General features: G+C 42.0%; 1 protein-coding gene across 1 annotated transcript in view; it reads left to right on the forward strand.

Annotated features, from left to right (window-relative positions):
- The window catches only part of NUP214 (nucleoporin 214), a 44,058-nt gene that overhangs the window by 22,605 nt on the left and 1,492 nt on the right, over nt 1–19,961 (forward strand). The window contains exons 25-34 of the mRNA XM_059828692.1: nt 1,678–1,753; nt 2,460–2,568; nt 3,831–3,936; nt 4,709–4,782; nt 6,592–8,361; nt 9,867–9,937; nt 10,459–10,615; nt 12,849–12,998; nt 15,808–15,979; nt 19,522–19,664. Coding sequence (XP_059684675.1) covers nt 1,678–1,753; nt 2,460–2,568; nt 3,831–3,936; nt 4,709–4,782; nt 6,592–8,361; nt 9,867–9,937; nt 10,459–10,615; nt 12,849–12,998; nt 15,808–15,979; nt 19,522–19,664 — 2,828 coding nt within the window. The remainder of the gene's footprint in view (nt 1–1,677; nt 1,754–2,459; nt 2,569–3,830; nt 3,937–4,708; nt 4,783–6,591; nt 8,362–9,866; nt 9,938–10,458; nt 10,616–12,848; nt 12,999–15,807; nt 15,980–19,521; nt 19,665–19,961) is intronic.

Below are 19,961 nucleotides of genomic sequence, written 5' to 3' on the forward strand. Positions count from 1 at the left end.
ACCCAAATGAACCATGCCTGTCAGTCACATTCAGCACTAAAATAAAGAGCGTTTACCCAGTAAAGTTAATTCATCAGTTTTTGCTACTTCAGACATCCTGGCTCTCTTTTGCCACCACAGCACACTCTTCGGGTTGTTAAGCAGTAATGATTTTTCAGTTGTTATCAGGTGTTCAACGGCCTGTGGCTAGGTGTGTTGATGGTCCCAGTCCAGTTACTTATATATAGTTTTTAGTGCAAAAAAAACCCCTCTTTCCACAACTGAAGTCAAACCCAGCATTTTCATAGCCTTGTCAGAGAACCTGTGCGTCAAGTGATCCTGAGACTTTTCTAGGGCAAAAGTCCCACCCTGAATTTCGTGAATTTCACAGACCTTCTGTTGTTTTCTTCTTTGTTCAGGGTTTGTATGAGCTTGACATTTACAGCAGCATCTTCCCAACATGGACTCTTTCCAGTGCTAATCTGAAGTTTTTCTTATTTGCTTTACTTTTGCTCTGGGCAGAGGGCAAATCCAGGCCATGCAACATAGAGAGAGAGAGACAGCGCTCTTTGCTGGAAGGAAGGACTTACTAGTAATGCGTAGCTGTTAAAGGCACAAAACCCTGTCCAAGACCAAATGGCTATGCAAAATTACTGTTTCATGTGTGTGTCCCCTTCCTTTGGGATATAGTAGGAAATTTCTGTGAGTTGGCCTGTGGCTGGCCAAATAGTAATTGCAGTTTGGCAGTACTCATGCTTTAGGAGATACACAGCTTTTGATGCCCAGATTCACTTACTGTCTGGGATTTGCAGCCTCAGCCCTTTCTATAGTATAGAGATTGCTTATTGCCTTAGGGAACACCTGGCCTGGGTCAAGATGGAAAGAGCCTGCTAGGGTAAGAGAAAGCTGGCCTTTGCCACCAAGAGAATGCAATCAGTGTTGAATTTAAGCTTCCGAAAGCTTCTGGTATTGGCCGTTTAAGCTGCTGAACCTGGTCAGCCACAGACTTGAGGAGATGCTAAAACTAGATGGCTGTTCCCAAGTTGCGGTGATTCGGTGTGTTAATGGCCCGCAGCATGTAGGTAGGATGCTTCACCCCAGAAGTAGCTGCTGTTCTGCAGCAATTATCTGTGGGCTCTGATGTACAGTTTATTTTATGGTCAAAATTCCCAAACCTATAACATAAAATATAGGTTGATTTTATCACAGTTCTTGCCATGACTTCATTAATGTTTATACTACACTTCAAAGACATGAAGTGTTTCCCCCCCGCCCTCAGCTTTGTCTCCTTGCTCAGCATTTCTGAGAGTTGCATGTACTTGTCTGGGCTCCACACTATAAAGAAGCTTCTTAAATTTGTTATCCACTAGGCATAAAATTGTAATCCCCTTACCTGCTGATTTTTCATCAACTTCCTGTAAAATAGAAAGGCCTGACTCTCTTCAGAGACAAGAGCGTTTGAAGAAGACTTGATTGTTTAAGTCTAGAGCTTTAAAACACTTGCAGACTTCCTTTGTTAAATGCGACTGATTCGTTTAAGAGGTTTATTCCCTAATCAGATTTGTTCGTTTGGAGTTGTGTGTGGAATCTTTAATAGAGGTGGTTGTTCAAGACTCCTGGAAGCTGTGCTTTTTGAGAGGCGAGGAAGTCCTCTTTTAGACTAGTCATTCATTTAACATTTTAATTTTTCTTTTTAAGGTCATCTGTACCTCACTCTGCAGCCCAGGCAGTCCACCAAGTTTTGGCAACTGTTGCGACAAATCAAGCTAAACAGGTATCTTGATATAGAACCCTTTCCTTGTGGAATAGTGTACCTGTGCATGCGCAGCACAGTTTGGGGGTTTAATTGTCGGTGAACATGTCATCTAAAAAAATCTCTTTTCACAGCTTGCCCTGCATTCTTGGCAAACCATTTATTTATCAGTGACCTCGACAGTGTGGTGCCAGGCATATCTTTGTTATGTCTTGCCTTTTCTCTCTTTTGAAGACTTGCAGCTTTCCAGTGGCCACAGCCTTGCGGCAGTAAGGGTTGTAACTAACAACAGAGGAAACTGTATTAGGTAGATAGACCTAAATTTCACCAAAAAAAAGAAATGCTAGGGAATCATGGGAGAGAGTAGTTTACCTATCCTGTTATTCTACTGAAAACATTTCTTATGGGTTGACAAGCTGCTAGGTTTTATGTCCACACATCAAAAACCACGCAGCAGTCTTTGTCCCCTGGAATCATTGAGCTGTTGCCGATAGAGGCTTACTGGCCTCTGCAAGAGACTTGTTGAAAAAGTTGAGTATTGACCATGTATTTAAGTGTCAAGACATAATCTTGGGCCCAAGATTGAAGGGCACTTCTGAGTGCTTCGACCACCTTCCTCTAGTTTGTTGTTAAGTCATTGCATGACTCTGATAATACCAGACCAAGGTCAGAAGGAACTTTGTTAATGGACAGACTGCACTGACCTGAAGTGTTATTGTGTTTTCAGACACCTCTAACAAGCTCGCTTAAGGGTCAGACTCCACCTTCCTCTATGTGTGCACCCTGTCCTATGGCATCTACAGCTGGTCCAACGTCATCTGGCAACAAAATCTCAGGTAAATTGTCTTTAGTGGAGAAGGAAATAAGGCCTGGATGTCTCTTGCCACCTGTCAGGGTGCGCGATCCAGAAAATGAAAACACTGAGGAAAAAAGATCTGCCTCCACTGAGAGGCTGCTGTGCCAGTCTGGAGGGAGAGAATTTGAAAAACCAAAGTACAGAAGAGCAGGAAAGTGGTTTTGTATACAGCCCTATGTTTTGTCTCTGTGTCTGCATCTAGAATTCAATGATACAATTCCTCGTTCAAAGTGGATTCAGAATGTGTAACCCTTAACAAGAAATGTTGAAAGCATATCTACTGAAGGCTGCTGTGGTTTGACAGCAAATCAAGAGCAGACATCTTTGCTGGTTTGTTTTTTGAACATGAAAAGTTGCTGCAGGAAAGTGATTACATCCTGAAGTAACAGGAATAGGTTTTCCATACATTGATGTCTGACTTGAGTATTTCTATACTATAGGCTGCAGCACTGTAGGAGTACCTGAACTAGCTTGAAATGAGCTAATTCAGGTACTGGGTCTGTTGAGCACTGGGATGTATGACCAATTTCAAAGCCAGTTCAGATACTGTGGTCTGTTGCGCACAGCTTAGAAGCTTCTAAGGAAAGGAATGCTCAGTTTACATCATTCAGTGCAAACGGGGGAAGCGGAAACTCTTAGGGAAGGAAGGAATTGATTTTTAACGTGTATTAAATAATAATGCTTGCATTGGACATGGTTTTAGAAGCCTCTTGCATAAATGCCTGAAATCCATCTCTTGCTCTTCTGCCTTTAATCCGTGGATGTAGGTTGCCTCTTAGCCAGGGGTAAGAAGCAGTAAAAATAGCTAGGAATCATATTTGACTTGGCAAATGCTTCTTAAATTTTGGTTTACTGAAAATGTCAGCTCCTGAATTTGATAGCACTTCCTCTTTATTTCAAATGTGTTTTGATATGTTGATGAGAGATTTTACCGAGGATTTCTTGATTTATTTTTTTTATTGTTTAATTTTTATTGTCAAGATGGTGACACCTGTCTCTGCTCTAATCAGATATATGTTATTGCTTTAAATCTTTGAAATAATTCATGTGTTCTCTTGACATCGTAACAGTAGGAGGAATGTTTCTGTGCACAAATATCAGATCTGGTATAAGTGGCAAAAAAGTTTTGTTTCCAATTGATAAAATTGCAGACTGAGTGTGCAAACTATTCCTTTCTTTTTTGATCGTCGGACGACAAGGTGCTTTTTTCTTATTTGTAATGCTCGTTCTTGTAACTTACAGGACAAGGGACAGTAAAAACAGTTACAGCTGTGACTTCTTCTATGGTGACATCAGTACCAGCAACAACTGCACAGCTTAACAAAGCGTTCTCATTTTCTTCTGTGGGGTCTGTATGAATGTTAGCATTTCTTTGTAGTTGATGTTAAATATGAGTGTATCAGCTGTTAGAGCAAGTGTTACCTACAAGCTGCATAATACTGTAAAATGGCACCTGCAGGTGGTAGATTGTGGGGGCAGGGGTTGCACCAGAATTCTTGGAAGACCTTCATGTTTGTGGAAGCCTACCTGAGTGAGATCTGAAGGTCTGTGAGAACTTGATACAACATCGTGTTGCTTTGAGATGTTGCTGTAACTAATCAAGAAGATCAAGAGTAATTTCTGTCTTGCTATGAGTGATCTCCTTTTTGACGGGTGGTAGTATCCAGTTACTCCCTTTTGTACATGCACCAACTCTTACCTTTTAGCTCTTTTAATTTTAAATAAACTCTAGTCGCCACTGTGGCTTCTGTTCTTGCTAGTCTCCCAAAAGCTATCAGGATTTGGTGCATGGTATTCAGCTGCCGAGCTGAATGGGGAAGAAATATACAGCAGAAAGGAAGGAATATGAGAGGATGAGGGGTGGTCAAAAGAACTTTGAACTCTGACTGTCTTTAACCCTCTAGAAGCCTTGTCAGAGGGGAAACATGGAGCCCAGTTTGCGCGCATGCTTTGCTCTGCCTGTTTAGTTGTTGGAGAAACTGTTCTTGTGCCTATGTGCCTGACTTTATGCAAGTCTGTACTGGAAATCTGAGTCTCCAAGTTGCGTTAATCACGGGGTTGGAAGTTTCAGCACTTTGAGCTCTAAGTGTCATTCTTTCCTTTCTCCTCTTTCCTCCTAGGTCTGGATTTAATTTTGGTGTTGTGACATCAGCTGCTTCATCACCGACGCTGCCCAGCCTCGCTTCCTCGCAAGGTTAGTTTGGAAGAGTGTGCAAACAAGATCTCTTCCCTGCTAAGAGAACGCTTACTCTTCCTAATTCATGTGGTTCTTGGTTTATGTTGCAGTTCTATTATTAAGATTGCAGTAGCTGCAATAACATTGTATATGTATGCTGGATTGTGCCCTGTAATGCACAGAAATCTAGGCCACCTGCCTTTCAATTAAGAGTAAGGAAAATATTTACTGCCAAGAACATCTAGGAGGTACTAGTTTATGAAGAGGGTAACATCTGTAGCCATTTCCTCTGCTGCCTTTAATCTGCAGGTTTTAAAGTTTCTGAGGTGGTCTGACACAGAAAGCTGTCATTAAGTGGAATGAGCATTTGGTACTGGGAGGGGAATGCTTGGGATGGCTTTGTGTTGCTTCTAAAATTGAGTTGATGGTATGTACCCTGCCTTTCCATTTCATAGGCAGACCATATTTGCCCAGTCTGGAAAAAGGAGACCGATACATCTGCTTTATAATATTCTTGAAGTTTTCTGCCTCTAATTTCAGTCTTGCAAAAGAGCTTGTATGGTCAAAAACTCGCTTCCAATGTTATTGGTTGCTCTAAAAAAAGATATCACCTCTTCTTACAAATCTTGGCTTGCTTATATCCTTAGACCATCACAGCCACAGCAATGCTACTAATACTCTGTTGACATTAAGCAGGGAGAAGTAACTTGGCTTAAAACTTGAAGATTCAGTTAATGTAAAAGCTTAGGTAAATGACACTGATTAAAGGAGGTGCAGGAGACAGACTTGTAAACCACAGCGTTGTGTGAGGGCGGTTACTTCACTCTGCTCTGTGAAATGGTAGGAGCACGTTTGCCTCTGTTAGCTGGTGGTGGAAGAACAACAGAAGGAATTTCAGTGCCTCAGGAGGAAACAAATGCTACATTACTCAGTGTCAGTTACTAATATACGTAATATACTTATAGGGTAAAACACAAGGATAGTATCAGCTGTGCTAAGAAGCTTTTGCTCTTTGTTATTTGATCTCCATGCAGATTTCCTGTACCTTGTCCAAAGCAACCCATAGTCCAAACACCAATGCAATGTCTTCAAGTCAGAATTTGTGTGTGTTTGGTGCTGAGAAATGAAATGACAATACATTAAATAAAACTAGTCCAGTCTCCCTTAAAACTTCAGTAGTTTCACACTGTTGGACAGCAGTATATCTTGTAAGTGGAGCTGCTTTGGCAGTTACATTTGAGAGCTTTTCTCTAGTCTTTCAAAGCTGAAAACAGGCTGCATAGAAACTGGTGGTGGTCTATAGATGAATTTGTAAAGAAAGATTTGATTCTGTAGAAGACTTTTCAAGGGCCAGAAAGTATTTTTATGACCCAAACTCTGTTCTGAGCCATTGGTTTAAACAGAGTTCTGTGGTGAATGTCAGGAATTGTTTAGCAGAACCAAGTAAGAAGGGGTGAAAATGGTGTTAACAGCAAATAATCTGTAGTAACCAGCTCTTTTATGTTTTTATTGAACTGTTGAAAAAGAGATAGGAGCTAAAGGCTAAAATTGTATGTACTCAAAGAGAAGGATGGTTAAGTGGAGGCTATGACATGAAAGTAACAGTTTGTCACTGCAACCCTGTCCATAAAGGCCTCAGATGTCACTGTTGTCTCCTGAATGCACATGGAAGTGACAGTTACCTGATGGTCAGAGACTTTATAGGTTTGAGGCAAGAGCACTGTCTAACAATCCGTGAAGCACTAAAGCATGCTGTTCTTGTAAGAACGATAAATGAGTTTTGCATATCGTAACTCAGTTTGTAACTTCTGTCTCTCTCACTGACAGCCCCTGCTAAAGACTCCACCCAGACCGATTCGTTTTCGCTTGCAGGGGGCTCCAAATTTGGAGCAGTCCCTGAGAGCTCCTTTGCTTTTGGGTCCCTCAAGCCAGCAAGTGCTTCAGGAGCCTTAGTAGGAAATAGCTCCTCAGCAGATGGCACCCAGTCAAACAAACCTGCTGCAACAACATCTTCTGCTCCCTCCACAGCCTCTGGCAAGTTGGATGTCTCTCCATCTAAACCAGGAGATCACTTGTTTCAGAGCAATCTAGCTGGGGAAACTCTTGGGAGCTTCTCAGGACTAAGGGTTGGTCAAGTAGATGATAATGCCAAGACCACCGCTAAATCACTGTCTACCAGTGTTGCAGGAGCGCAGTCAACTAAAGTATCTACAATACCTTCTGGGTTTACTTTTGGTGCTCCCCTGTCATTAGGAAAAGCTGGAGAAGCTGCTTCAACATCAGTCGCGTCGGCTGGTACGGCATCCCCGTCCATCAGCACTAGTACCACAGGCAGTCTCTTTGGCAATGTCCAGATAACCAACACAGGGTCTTCTGGGGTGTTTAATCTTGGAGGCTCTAGTGGCAACAAACCCACCTTTTCATTTGGTATTCAGCAAGCAAACAGCATGAGCACGTCCACCTCTACCCCTTCTACTCTCCCTGCTTCAACGTCCCTCTCATTTGGAAGTTTCTTGAGTTCATCACAAACTGCTGTCCCTGCTGCAGCTTCTAATAAGGGTGCAGGGGATGCCAAATTACCATCTGTGTCAGAAAAGCCATCTGAAAATGAAGCTGTAGCAGCTGGGTCTTCACCTCCATTGACGCAGTCACCACAGCCACAGCCGATACAGCTTTCAGAGTCTGTTAAAGAACCCACTTTACCCCAGACCACAGCCGGGGACACTGTCTCTGCGGGCCCTGGCACCACATCGGCAGCACCTCCTCCTGATGCCATTGCTACTCCTGCCTCCACAAATGATTTGAAGGCACCGGTGCCTCCCGCCGTCTCTGCATCTGCCCCACCAGATCAGAATGTCTCAGTGACAACCTCTACAACAAACATTGCCTCTCCTGCAGAAGCCACAAGTGCGTTGGCTGCTACCTCTGATGTTACTACATGTGTTCAGAGTCCAGCTGTTGGTGCCTCTGTGTTTGCCCCGACTTCTGCAGGATCCTCGATGTTCTCTCAGCCTCCAAGTTCCAGCTCTTCTGGCTCGGCATTTAGCCAGCCTGCTGGTGATACAACTACGACTCCTTCCACACCACCTGTTTTTGGACAATTACCAGCAGGTACCACAGCATCCTCTCCATTTGGGCAACTCACCACCAGTACCTTGTCCACTGCCACTGCTACCACACAGGCCGCCAGCTCAGGTTTTGGTACTTCCGCTTTTGGCACCACCACTACCGGAGGCTTTGGTCAGCCAACCTTTGGACAAGCACCGACCTTTGGGCAACCAGCGAGCAGTTCTTCAGGTGGTTTTACCTTTAGCCAGTCTGGGTTTGGGACAATGCCAGCCTTTGGCCAGCCAGCGGCTTCCACAGCAGCCTCAAGTGGTGGCAATGTTTTTGGAGCGCCGGCTAGCACCAACAGCGCCAGCTCTTTTTCCTTTGGACAACCATCTGCCAGCACTGGAGGTGGGTTGTTTGGACAAAGCAACCCTCCAGTATTTGGGCAGAACACCGGCTTTGGGCAAGGGGGATCCGTCTTTGGTAGCACTGCCACCGTTACTACTACAACATCATCTGCTGGGTTCAGCTTCTGCCAAGCTTCAGGTAAGAACAAACTGTAGGGAGATGCAATATCCCAGTGGTGCTGTCTGGCTGAAGTGCAGAGAGCAGTATATCGCTGGGGAAAGCAGGATGTTTTTTAATGCCTTTTTTTCCCCCCTATAGCACTTGATGGTTTTGGTTTGGGGTGGTTTTTTTTTTTCAATTAGTAAGAATAGGAGCTGCAGTGTGTGAGGGGGAGGCTAATGTTGGAGGCCAAAGAAGCTTTTGCTCTGCTTTGCTGTTCATCAGTAGGCCTCTGAATGTAGCTTTTTTCAATCCAATCTTGCATTCGTTTTGTACTTCCAACTCTAGCTTGACTTAATTTTGAATTATGTATTGTCCTGCCTGTTGCACAATAAGTGGGTTGGATTCAGCATAGTGTAAAAGATCTTAAACTAGTATGTTGTTGTAAATTGTTATACTGAAGTGGCAAGGCAGCTCTGAGGCCGCAATTAAGGCAACGAATACAGATGCAGCTCTTCCTTCAGTAGGCTGCATTGAGTACGTGCAACAGTGGATGTGTAGCCAGGTATGGTACTGTATCATGATCTGGGATGGCAAAAAAATCTCTTAAGCCCTCAAAGTGATGGGTTCGCAAGGAACTAATCTGTTAAATCCGCTTTTGCATTTGGAAACATCTCACAATTAAATATAGCGGTAACATGACCATCAGCTACCTGTCTACACGGAATAGTTGCACAGACCAAAGCTTTGTCAGTCTCTTTTTGTTCTCCACATTGCTACAATATATTGTTGGGTTTTTTCTAAAGCTTTCTCTGTACAATCTTCAGAGAGCTCACAGGGAAAAGTGAAAAGTACATAGTAATGATAGAGAACATGTATTTCCAAGGAAGAAAAACTAATTAGGCTCATTTAATTAAAAATGATGGCACTGTAGGCAAACTGCTTGCTCATTTTAACTACAGTAACAGAGAATAGTTAAATTGGGGGAAGTGAACTCTGCTTGAGAAAGGTGTTCCTAATTATAGAAATGCAAGTTTTATTACAAAATGCACATTTAAGTGAACTGGGAAATGGAATGGGGAGTTCTTTTTTCTTAATCAAAACATTTCATTATCTATAACGGGAATCTTTAGGTAACAAAGCTCAGATGCTCCTCCCTGCACAAGGGAAATCAGAATGCTACAGTGCTTGTTCATGACTTGCAGCATTATTATAGCAATCTAACAGAAATCCAATTCTCTTATACTGTTAGCAACAATCCCAGAAGTGAACAAGGCCTTCTATTTTCTGTTTGTTTTTGAGTTGGACAAAGAGAAAAGGAGAATGACTTTCAAATAATCTTTCAATGGAATTTGTTTTTTGTGTGTTGGCACATAATTTAAATTTGTCCAACCTAGATACATTTGGTAACGTCATATGTATCCCTGTGTTTTGGCATGGAAGACCTGTCCTTTCCCTATTCTGGACTAATGTCACCTCCCTGAGTTGTCTTTTATACCCTAGTAATAGTTCTGGTGGTTTATTTGCCTTTCTTTTCTTAGCAGGTTTTGGTTCCAGTAACACAGGTTCTGTGTTTGGGCAAGCAGCTAATACTGGAAACACTGTCTTTGGCCAGGCAAGTGTTTATTGCTTTTGTAGAAACAAGGGACTGTTATGTATAGTGGACTTGTTCAGGGTTCCCTAGCTATTTCTGCTATATTAAAAAAAAAAAAAAAAAAAAAAGATACAATTTGAAATGCTCAGTAAAAAGTGTCCCAGCCTGTACTGAAGATACTTGCTATTGTTGTGGGCACCAAAGCAGCATCTGCGTGAATGTTTTTCAAGGGTTATGGAGACACAAACATTTTATCACATGCAAGATAAGATAGAGATGCGGTAAGTCACCTGCCTTTATTCCATGCTAAGTGGAAAGTGGGCAGTGTAGAGCAGGTTTCAAAGGTGTTACTCTGTACCATAGACCAGGTTTAAGACAGACAAATAAGATTTCATTGCATTACATCTTGGAAGGTAATTGCTTGCTGGTTCATCGGCCCCTTTGTACATCCAGAGGAATAGGCCAGACAGAAAAATCAGCCTTAGGGGCATGTGCTGCTTTGACTTCACTTAAATCCCTTTTTTATCCTTTTCGTGTTCTAGCAGCCATCTTCTTCCAGTGGAAGCTTGTTTGGAGCTGGAAGTGGTGGGAGAGGTGGAGGCTTCTTCAGTGGTTTGGGAGGAAAGCCAAGTCAGGATGCAGCCAATAAGAATCCTTTCAGTTCCTCCAGTGGAGGATTTGGATCTGCAGCTTCCCAGAGTAAGTGAACAAAACAAGAATACAAAATGTGCTGTGATTCCCATCTGCTTTTGCGATTCCATCTGCTTTTCTGACGTTAGTCGTCTTTGAGTAAATTCTGTGTTAACATGGAAGGCTTCTAGGGGTAACAGAGACAGAGAGTATGCATGATGTGTAATCCGGAATTTTTCTTTTAGGTTTATGGAAAACAAGTACGAAAGCCACTGAAACAAACGAGCAGATGCAAGAAGTGTGAAAAGTATCTATGTTCTGTAGGGAATTCTTGGCCAAATGTCTCTTTAAAGTTGAATACTCTAAATTCTTGTCACTGAATTTCTGCTTCCATCTTGGTTGGAAGTTAGAAAGCTTTAATTATTTCTTCATCTGCCCTAACACTGTAAAAATTGTTAAGAATCCTATGCTGAGGAGAAACCAAGTGAACAAGTATGTGATGGATAGCAGTTTCCTCAGCTTTGTCCTAAAAATTACTATCTTTATGCACCATGTGCAAGATATTGTATCAAAATTTGCTATGAGATATGGATAAGCTCTCAGTCATTTTTCATGTCTAGGAGGAGATGTGATTTTTTTCAGTCACATGGATATAGAGAAAAAAAATAAATATGCTCCGTAGTTGGTTTGGGGATGTAGTCTGTTTTGCTAAGGAAGCAGAATTACAGAGTTCCTTTTATCAGTTTTTATCCAGATTTGATAGACAGGGTGGGTCTCTCACAGATAAACTTGTACAAAGATCGTGAAAGTTGGGCAGATGAGAGGAATTGTGTTAAAGCCCTCTTTGGGAGTAGGGACTCAGCACTTGTCCTTTCTTTTGCTCTGGTTGTCAGCTAAGAGGCATCAGTCCACACGTGTTTTAGCTAAATCAATCTGCATGTGAGGTGCTACACCAATGCTCCCACATGTTGCTTCTGGCCCAACCAACCAACCTAACAAAAGGAGGCATGAAAAGTAGTCAAGAATACATTAAAGCTACCTGCAGGTTCCTTTGTACCAGGGACTTGAAGGTACTATTAGAATTTTTTTCTAGAAGCTATAAAGGATTAACTGTAAAGGCAAGAATCAATAACTGTCTTTTAGTATAAAGATTATTTTTTTAAATGCCAGAGTCAAGTTAAAAACACATTAGTCTTGAGTTTTCTGGGCTAACAGGTCTTGGTAATAGTCTAAGACTTGAGATGAGATGCATGTTTGTTATTGTCTGCTGTAGCAATTAGTTTGAAGTACTAGCGGGCTCTCTCGTGGCTTTCATGTGCAGCTGTTGCAGGTCTGCGCTTGTTATATACATTTGTATGTCACAAAAGCTATTCATAATGATTTCTTAAGTGTGGCTTTTATTTGATGAGACTGCCCAGCTTCATTATTTCATCACTTGTGACTTGGGTTTGGCAGAAAAGGAAAGCAGAAGGGGTGGAGTCCAGCAGGTAGAAAGCACAAAGAAGGGGAAGCAGTGTCTAAGATGTAAAAGTAGGGGAACAAGGGAAAGCTGTAGAATTAGCTGCAAGTGGCTAGAAGTTGCGCTTCAAGTCTTGGGAGAGCAAATCCATTTCTTTTATTACATCTTTAATGATCCATTGGGATTAATGGTTGAAGTCAGTTCTCTAACCTTGCTAATTTAGTCCTCCTTTATTGCAGTGTTGGGTTTTGTGATGAAATAAACCAGATGGTTCACCAGAGAAAAGCTTTGGTTATTCTGTGTCCTGCCACTAGATGCTAAAACTCTATGTAGCCTTGTGAAAGATGAAACCTTGAGTTATTTGTCAGTAAGGCTGGAAAAGTTTGGCTCTTACTTTAAGGTCCTGTCAGATAGTCATGTTAAGAAATACTGGCCATTGCCAAAATAGCTGAGAATCTTTAATTTGTGGCGGACTGATATTCGTGTTGTCAAGAGAGACTGATTCTAGCTGTTGTGATTTCTCACTTGAGGGAATGTCTTTTAGTGACTGTGTCACAGGATGCAACTAAACAAATCATCCATCACTGTGATTTGCTGGATTGTACCAATAAAGGGTTGTTAGTGGTCCATCAGATCCAGAATGGATCTTGGTGGAACTACAGAGCCCTGTAGGAATAGGGGGAAACTCGACTTCTCTCTGCAGAGTGCTGTTTGCAGTGAGTTTATTTTGTGCTTGAGGGTTGGGGAAGTAAAAGGAATTTCCCTTTCTCCTGATCCAGTTAATGAAGCGTAACATAGCATATTGTCTGCTATGAGCTTCATGAGTATTCTTCATCTCCCCAGATTCTTCTAGCTTATTTGGAAACAGTGGAGCAAAGACCTTTGGATTTGGCAGCTCATCTTTCGGAGAGCAGAAACCTACAGGGACTTTCAGCTCTGGTGGTGGAAGCGTGGCATCTCAAGGCTTCGGGTTCTCCAGTCCAACCAAAGCAGGTACTTTTTTGACCCACCCGCTATGAACACCCACGCTTATCTGTGAGATATTTAGTAGAGTATTCTACCATTTAGACGCCTACAGCCTGGACTCAGTACATGTACAGCAATTGGCTCTGAACAATAAATAAAAAAATAACTAATGGCGTAGTGAATGGAACTGTAGCTAGTGGATTCAAGACAGAGACTTACAATCTCTTGTGCAGAAAAGCATCCAGTAAACCACATTTTCAGGTGTTCATTCCAGAAATTCCCATTGCAACTTAAAAGCAGAGAGCTGTGTGAATTAGTTCTGGTCTTATGTACCACACAAGGAAGAGTACAGAATACGAAACTGAATAAATTTTTCCTATTTTAGATGCTTCCTTGGAATATTATCTTCCAAACTTCTGGGTTTTGTAACCCTTTTTTCCACATTTCTTCACGTGAGTGAATGCACAGGTGTCTACAATGGGAAAGCTTCCTCATAAAATTCCTATCGCACATGCTTCAGGTCCTTCTCTTTTGAAATCAGTCTGACCTGTCATCATCACTTTCTTTGGTGGTTGAGCTGCTGTTCTCTCTGTCAGTTGAGTTAATTGCATCAATTATTGGAAATTTCATAAAACCTCTTTTCTTTTTACTGTCATTGCCCAAAGAAAGAGCCACAAAAGTAGTGGTGACTGTGATACGTTCATTAGAACTGAATGGCAAAATGTTCATTTTGTTAATTACCAGGCAAAAACGGAGGCCCAAAGGGTCAGGCAGAGCAAAGCTTTTCTCCTCTGTCCTCAGACCGTTCTTACAGTGAACATTGATGAAGATAGGTGTTCTGCTCCAAGCGTGTCTATTGAAGCTTCATCCCTGGGGGAGGTAGGGGAGGCTTGGTCATCCTTGAAGTTGTCTTGAGACAATGGTGCTCAAGAAATCCAAAGCACTGTCTGCTTTGACAAGAGCTGTGCTCCTGTGTTAATGAAAGGGCCGTGAGCACAATGATGATGCTGTCAGATCCAGCAACCATTTGTAAGGTGTCTCTCAAGTATTGCATTCCACTTGCTAGCGGACTGAGTTTCTTGTCTCAGGCATACCTCCCATCTGTTATTTTTGCTAGAGGAGAAAGGCATTGCTGAAGGAAGTTCTTCTTTCTTTCACCCAATGACTCTTTCCTTGCTTTTGATTATTTTGGTTTCAAAATTCTTCTGGAGGTAAGATTTTCAAGAGGTTTCTGCAAAAGGCACATCCACTCACACAGAGCTCCTCAGATCCTTCCCTCCTCGGTTTATATTTGCTAAATATTGAAATGAATGGTGTGTCTTCCTCTCCAGACTGCAGTGGAAGGGTTTACTTGATTTGAATCCCACTTTGTCCTGGTTTCACTGCTTACATGTTTCACTTTCCTTTCTCCACTATTTGTTAATACATATTGCAAAAGAGAGTGTATGCCAAGCAAACCTTCAGCCCCTGTGATAAATACTCTAACTTCCTAGAGACAGAGGTAACAAGATATCTGATCTGTGTTTAAATAATTCAGGCCTAGCATTTTTTTTCCAGACCTTTTGTGTTTACAGCCAAACAGCATCCATTACCTTGACATGAACTGGAATTTCACCCAGGGTATTAAAATACGTGGTGGTATCCCAGTCCTCAGCCCTAGTCAAACAAAAGAGCAGGTGTCCTTGATGTTCCACAGTGTCAATTAGAGTCAGGCCAATAATATCAGCAGATGAACACAGAATAAAATAATCTGGGTAGATGTCCATTCAGAGCTGCAGAAGGCAGCTAAACCCCAAAGCTAAACCCCAAGCAGAAACTGCCAAGAGCAGAGTTCAGTTCTTGATTCCCTGCAGGAATTGTGCAGTTCTGCTGACCTGGCATTTAATCATTGAGTCTTAGTTTCCACCATTTAAGCCAGGATTAGATAATACCTTACCTCCTGAAGCTTTTTGCATCACTGGAGCTCCTAAAAAAACAAGCTTGCTATCTACTCTCGGATCTTAAGAGATGGGGAGACTTGCCCATTGCATTGGGGAGTTCTTCCAGTTTAAGCACTGGCACGCCTGAAGTTCCATCCGCAGGATGACTCTATGTCCTTCCAGAGCTTTAGATTGGTAGCCAGGGTAAAACACTGCAACAAAACCAGAGCAGCCAGTGTTCACAAAGCTGGCCTTTACAGGAGACTTTTTATTCTGCATTGTTATATGCAGTTCCTTGGGATAGTAACTTGTGTAAATGGCGATGAGCAGAGCTTTACTTTAAAACTGACTACATAAGCTAAACATTATTTTCTGGTAAGGAGTGCTAGTTTTATGATGAAGGATGAATATGTCTTTTTTAATAATAATAAAAGCATCAGCCTAGCACCTGTTGTATGTATTTTTACTATAACTTGGTTGTTGTGCATGCTTGCTATCTCACAATTAAGATACTGGTCTTTTTTGTATAAAGCAAGTAGAGATTCCTTCACAATGTGCAAGCATGTATGATGTATTACTACCTTTTTAGTACAGCTCTGGGGATTGGGTTGATCTTGTGCTCAAACATTCAAGAGACCCAGAATGTGGTTTTCTTCTGGATAGTCTCTTAATTTGGTTGCAGGTTTTTGCATGTGTTAAGGCACTTTTCTTAGCCGTGTCTTTTGTAACAAAATGCCCTGCAGTTTGGAAGCTTTGTGGCAATTAGTTTTATAAATAACGGTGTGTTCATATGATAAGATGAACAGCTCCATTATGGAGATTGTCTACTTGGAAATCTAGTTTTTGTTTTCTTTTTCTCCTTCTGCATTCTTGTTTATGTTATATTCTTGTCCTTTTTTTGCCTCTGTTTTGCTCAGGTGGCTTCGGTGCTGCTCCAGTGTTTGGCAGCCCTCCCACTTTTGGGGGATCCCCTGGGTTCGGAGGGGTGCCAGCATTCGGTTCAGCCCCAACCTTTTCAAGCCCTCTGGGCTCAACGGGAGGCAAAGTGTTCGGCGAGGGTACAGCAGCAGCCAGCGCTGGAGGATTTGGGTAAGCCACCCAGGGCCCAGGGTTTGGGAAAGCAATGTTCTTGCATAACAAAAACTATTACGCTTAGTTAACTTCTGCATTAATGTAAAGAATGTATTCTCTGATTGATTGCTAAGCTCTAAGTGTCCTTAGTTGGTCTGTTTGCTTGTTTTTAAAAAAAAATTTTAAAAAAGGCATAAAACAAAGACTTTAACCCCAAAGGAAGTAGTGTGTATGATCTCGTTTTAATGCTGAAACTACTATGTTGAATCTTTAGCTTTAGAGATAAGCAGGAGGGGGGAATGTGAGTCATCTTGCCAATGTCGTAAGGGAATGCAGGAGTATTTTCTGTGTGCACCCTTAATGAGTTCAAATCTAGGCCTACAAATCTATGCCTAGCAAAGAAAATAATAAATATCATTATCTGTGACTCGCCACCTTATCCACTTGTGAGATTTGGGCTAAAGATACTAATGAGAATTTAGTCTGTTCTCTCGCCTTTGAGGGGTGGGACAAAGCACTTGTAACAGCCTGTGCTCCCAGAAGTCATTTGTGTTTATCCCACACTGATGTTTTTTACCTGTTTTGTTACCCCTGAAGCCTGAGCTTGGCACCAGAGTAGACAGCACTTTTATTATTATTATTGTTTTGTTCAGCAAATATAGAATTTCAAACTTTGCTAAGCAGCTTCTGCGATAGGCACTTCTTCAGTATTGCACTACCAGCAAGCAACTCTCCTTCACGCCCTACAATTATATTCAGGCCAAATAAACCCAATTAAAAAAAGAAATTTCCAGTGAAAAGAGGAAACTGGGTATCTTCCCAATCTTAGTGTTTGCATATTTCACAAGTGTTTGTCTTTAGTTTCAGGAGGAACTGCCTTTATGTAAGGCACATTAGAACATCCAGAAGTGTAATTTGTTAATTCCTCATGAGGTTAGGCAGATACCCATCTGCCAGGGCACCCCTGAGCTGTGGGAGGCTTCAGCTAGGTGGTTCTGCTACGTCCTGAACTCTGGTGCAGCAAGTTGGAGGGTCCCTTTGGAAAGGGTAAAAATGGAGACAGCTTAATTAAATCCTCGCAAAGAAGGGTGCACTTGGAGGGATGACTTAGCTTCAACTCAACTGATATTTTTATTTCAGTTCCAATTTTCAGCCATTGTGCTGCAGAATTTTGTACTGAAACTGGATGCGGTCAGTGACAATGTTGGAAGAAGTTTAAAGAAAAAACGGGATTCAGAACAAGCAGTGTGGTGATGCAAACAGAGGGCTTGCATAAGGAGTCTGCAGACTCAAGAAAGAATTCAGCAGCTTAACTTGTGGGAAGTTTTGAGAATTTCTTCTCTATTAGAAAGGTGCAGGCTCACTCTGATATTTTTCAGAGGTGCCTGAGGAATTTGATTTTAAAAACTTTAAGAGTGTGAAAAATTCCCAGGCAGCTTTACCAAAATCCAAATCTCACCACAAAATTTTGAGCAGTAGTTTAATTCTGCAGTATAATGTAGCGTCTGTGCAGGACTTCTTTCTGCCTTTCTCTTGAAACTTTAAAAATCCCAAATCCAGAGAAGTTACTTGCGAGTACGTTGTGCAGTATTAGCTCCGAGTTCCTGAGAACACCCCGATAACTTAAATACACGTGATTCGTTGCTGCTTCAGTTCTGAAAAATCTGCATCACTTGGTAAATGCCTTAGGTATCAAAAATAGAAACCACTACACTTCTTCGAAATCTGCAATTCCGACTGTTTGTGAGCAAATAACATTTTGCTTTCATAAACTAGCCTCAAGTGCCTCTCAATTCTGTTTTGTATAGGAGCTTTACAAAAGACCTGAAAATCTGGGCAAGATAGGATTAAGTTGTTACCAGGCAATAACTGTATCTCGTGTCTTTTGTGTGTTTAAAAAAATAAAAATCTGTCCATAGCTTAAGCTGTTTCTCTACTTCTACTATGCTTAGCATTTTTCAATAGGCATGTTCTTTCAGTTACAACTGAAAGAAGCAGTTTGAACCACAAGTTCCCATGTCACTATTTTCACCTCCACTTCCTTTCACCGGGTAGACATGATTTGTGTGTTTAGTGGCATAGTCCTGAGAAGTCGAAGCACTGTAAAAACCGCTTGTTCTCAAATGCATCACCCCATCTTGCTTCTGTTAAAAAAGAACTACAAAACCTGTTCTGCCCTTGCTGAGAAAACCACATTTGTCGTTCTGAGCTGAAGTTTTCTGCAAGGTACATGGGTGAAGAGCCAAACCAGAGGCACAGGGGATGTTTAGCAGGGCGAAAGATGCAAAGTCGCTGAACTGCCCATTGTATCTAATGCTGTATATGGAAGTAGTGTGTATGGTTGATAGTCTCTGGGATAGGAGAGGTGGTGTTCTTTACCCGGTGAATTGCTTGTCACGCTGCTACAAGGGTTGTCTTTTATCTGGAGAGACATGTTTTGATGTGTGTGTTTGTTTTTTGGTTTTTTTAAAGTCTACTAGATCTGGATGGATGGAGAGGTGGGTTAATGTGCTGTCAGTTCGTATTTTAAGTCAGAAATGACAGGAGCTAGTGTGAGGCACAGCCTTGCAAAGCTAGCACACTATTAGACTTGGCCAACTGGCTGCTCAGGGGAGGGCTGGTGCTGCGTTAGTACTACTAGCATTGTGCACTTGCAGAGCTTTAGCAGAGCTTGTAATTTGAAAATTTTATGTCTGCATTTTGCCCAGTTTAAGTTAGAGAAACACTTGAAGCTCGTTTTTTGAGTGCACCTCTTACGTTCAGAGTTGGGAGAAGTGTATGGGGGGGACAGAGAACCTTAATGCATATCATGGTCTCATTAGTGTGTCATGCTGATGACTCTACAATGCCTGGTTGGACAGAGTGGGTGGAGAAGAGAGACCAATTTCCATATATAAAAGTGTTTCTTATTTCAGTCCCCCAAAAGCAATTAGGGAAGTAATCCAAAGGTGGTGGGGAGAAGTGCCAGGAAGGTACAGATCTTCAGGAAAGCACTGGAACTGTGTGTGGTTCAAAATGGGCTGGTGAGAGAAAGGAATTGAGAAATCTGCAGATGGTTTACATGGGCAGTGAGTAAGGTACCATCTGAAAGCTGGGAGTCTGTGTTCTGTATCTGGGCTCTGCTTTGTGCTCTGGCCATGAGCAACTCATACCGGTTCTGTGTTTGCTGCCCTGTTGGTGAAATAAAAGAATGCTGTACTTCTGAGCTTAAAAGAGTAAAAACTACACACAGGGGTGAGTTAATATATTCTGTTTGATGGCTGGAGTTGGTATTTCGAAGCACTTGAAAACGTACCCTGTGTAAGCATGAACATATTTGCCTTTCTGCCTGGTGTACATTAAGAATGGGAGCTGAACAGATGTTTGTATGTACAGTAGTCTTTCCCAAATCAGAAAATCCTTTCCAGAATGAACAATTATAATTATTCATATCGGGTGGTCTTACTCTTTTGATGTATCCTTGTTTAAGGATTGCACTGTTACCACTGCAGGTATGGGGAGAAACTTCCAATGTAAGTGAGAAGATGCTTGCAAACACAAATTTTCTCTTTAAACTGCAGGTTTGGTGGTACCAGTAACAACACAGCGTCATTTGGCACGCTAGCAAATCAAAATACCCCGACATTTGGATCGCTGTCACAACAGGGTACCGGTTTCGGCACACAAAGCAGTGGATTCTCGGCTTTTGGGACAGGTGGAGGAGGTAGGAGAAGCTAAAATACAATGAACCTAACAGGCCCCATGTGTTCAGTTTTCCTTGGAACTCAGGTGTGACTCTGAGCTCACTGTCAAAAATCTGCCTGGTCCTGGTCCTGCTATAGGGAAGACACTATAGCCTGGAGAATTGAAATGCAGGGTGGGGTGTAGTGTCTTCTCAGACTTTATCTCATAATTCCATCTCTGATTTGCTGTGTAGCATGTCAATAAATCACTCTTCTTCTGCACATCTCATCAGATTATTGCTTTTCACCTCTTTTTGTGGAGTTGTTCTTCCTTCTCA

The sequence above is a fragment of the Gavia stellata genome, chromosome 24, assembly GCF_030936135.1.
Source record: "Gavia stellata isolate bGavSte3 chromosome 24, bGavSte3.hap2, whole genome shotgun sequence".
Lineage (NCBI taxonomy): Eukaryota > Metazoa > Chordata > Aves > Gaviiformes > Gaviidae > Gavia > Gavia stellata.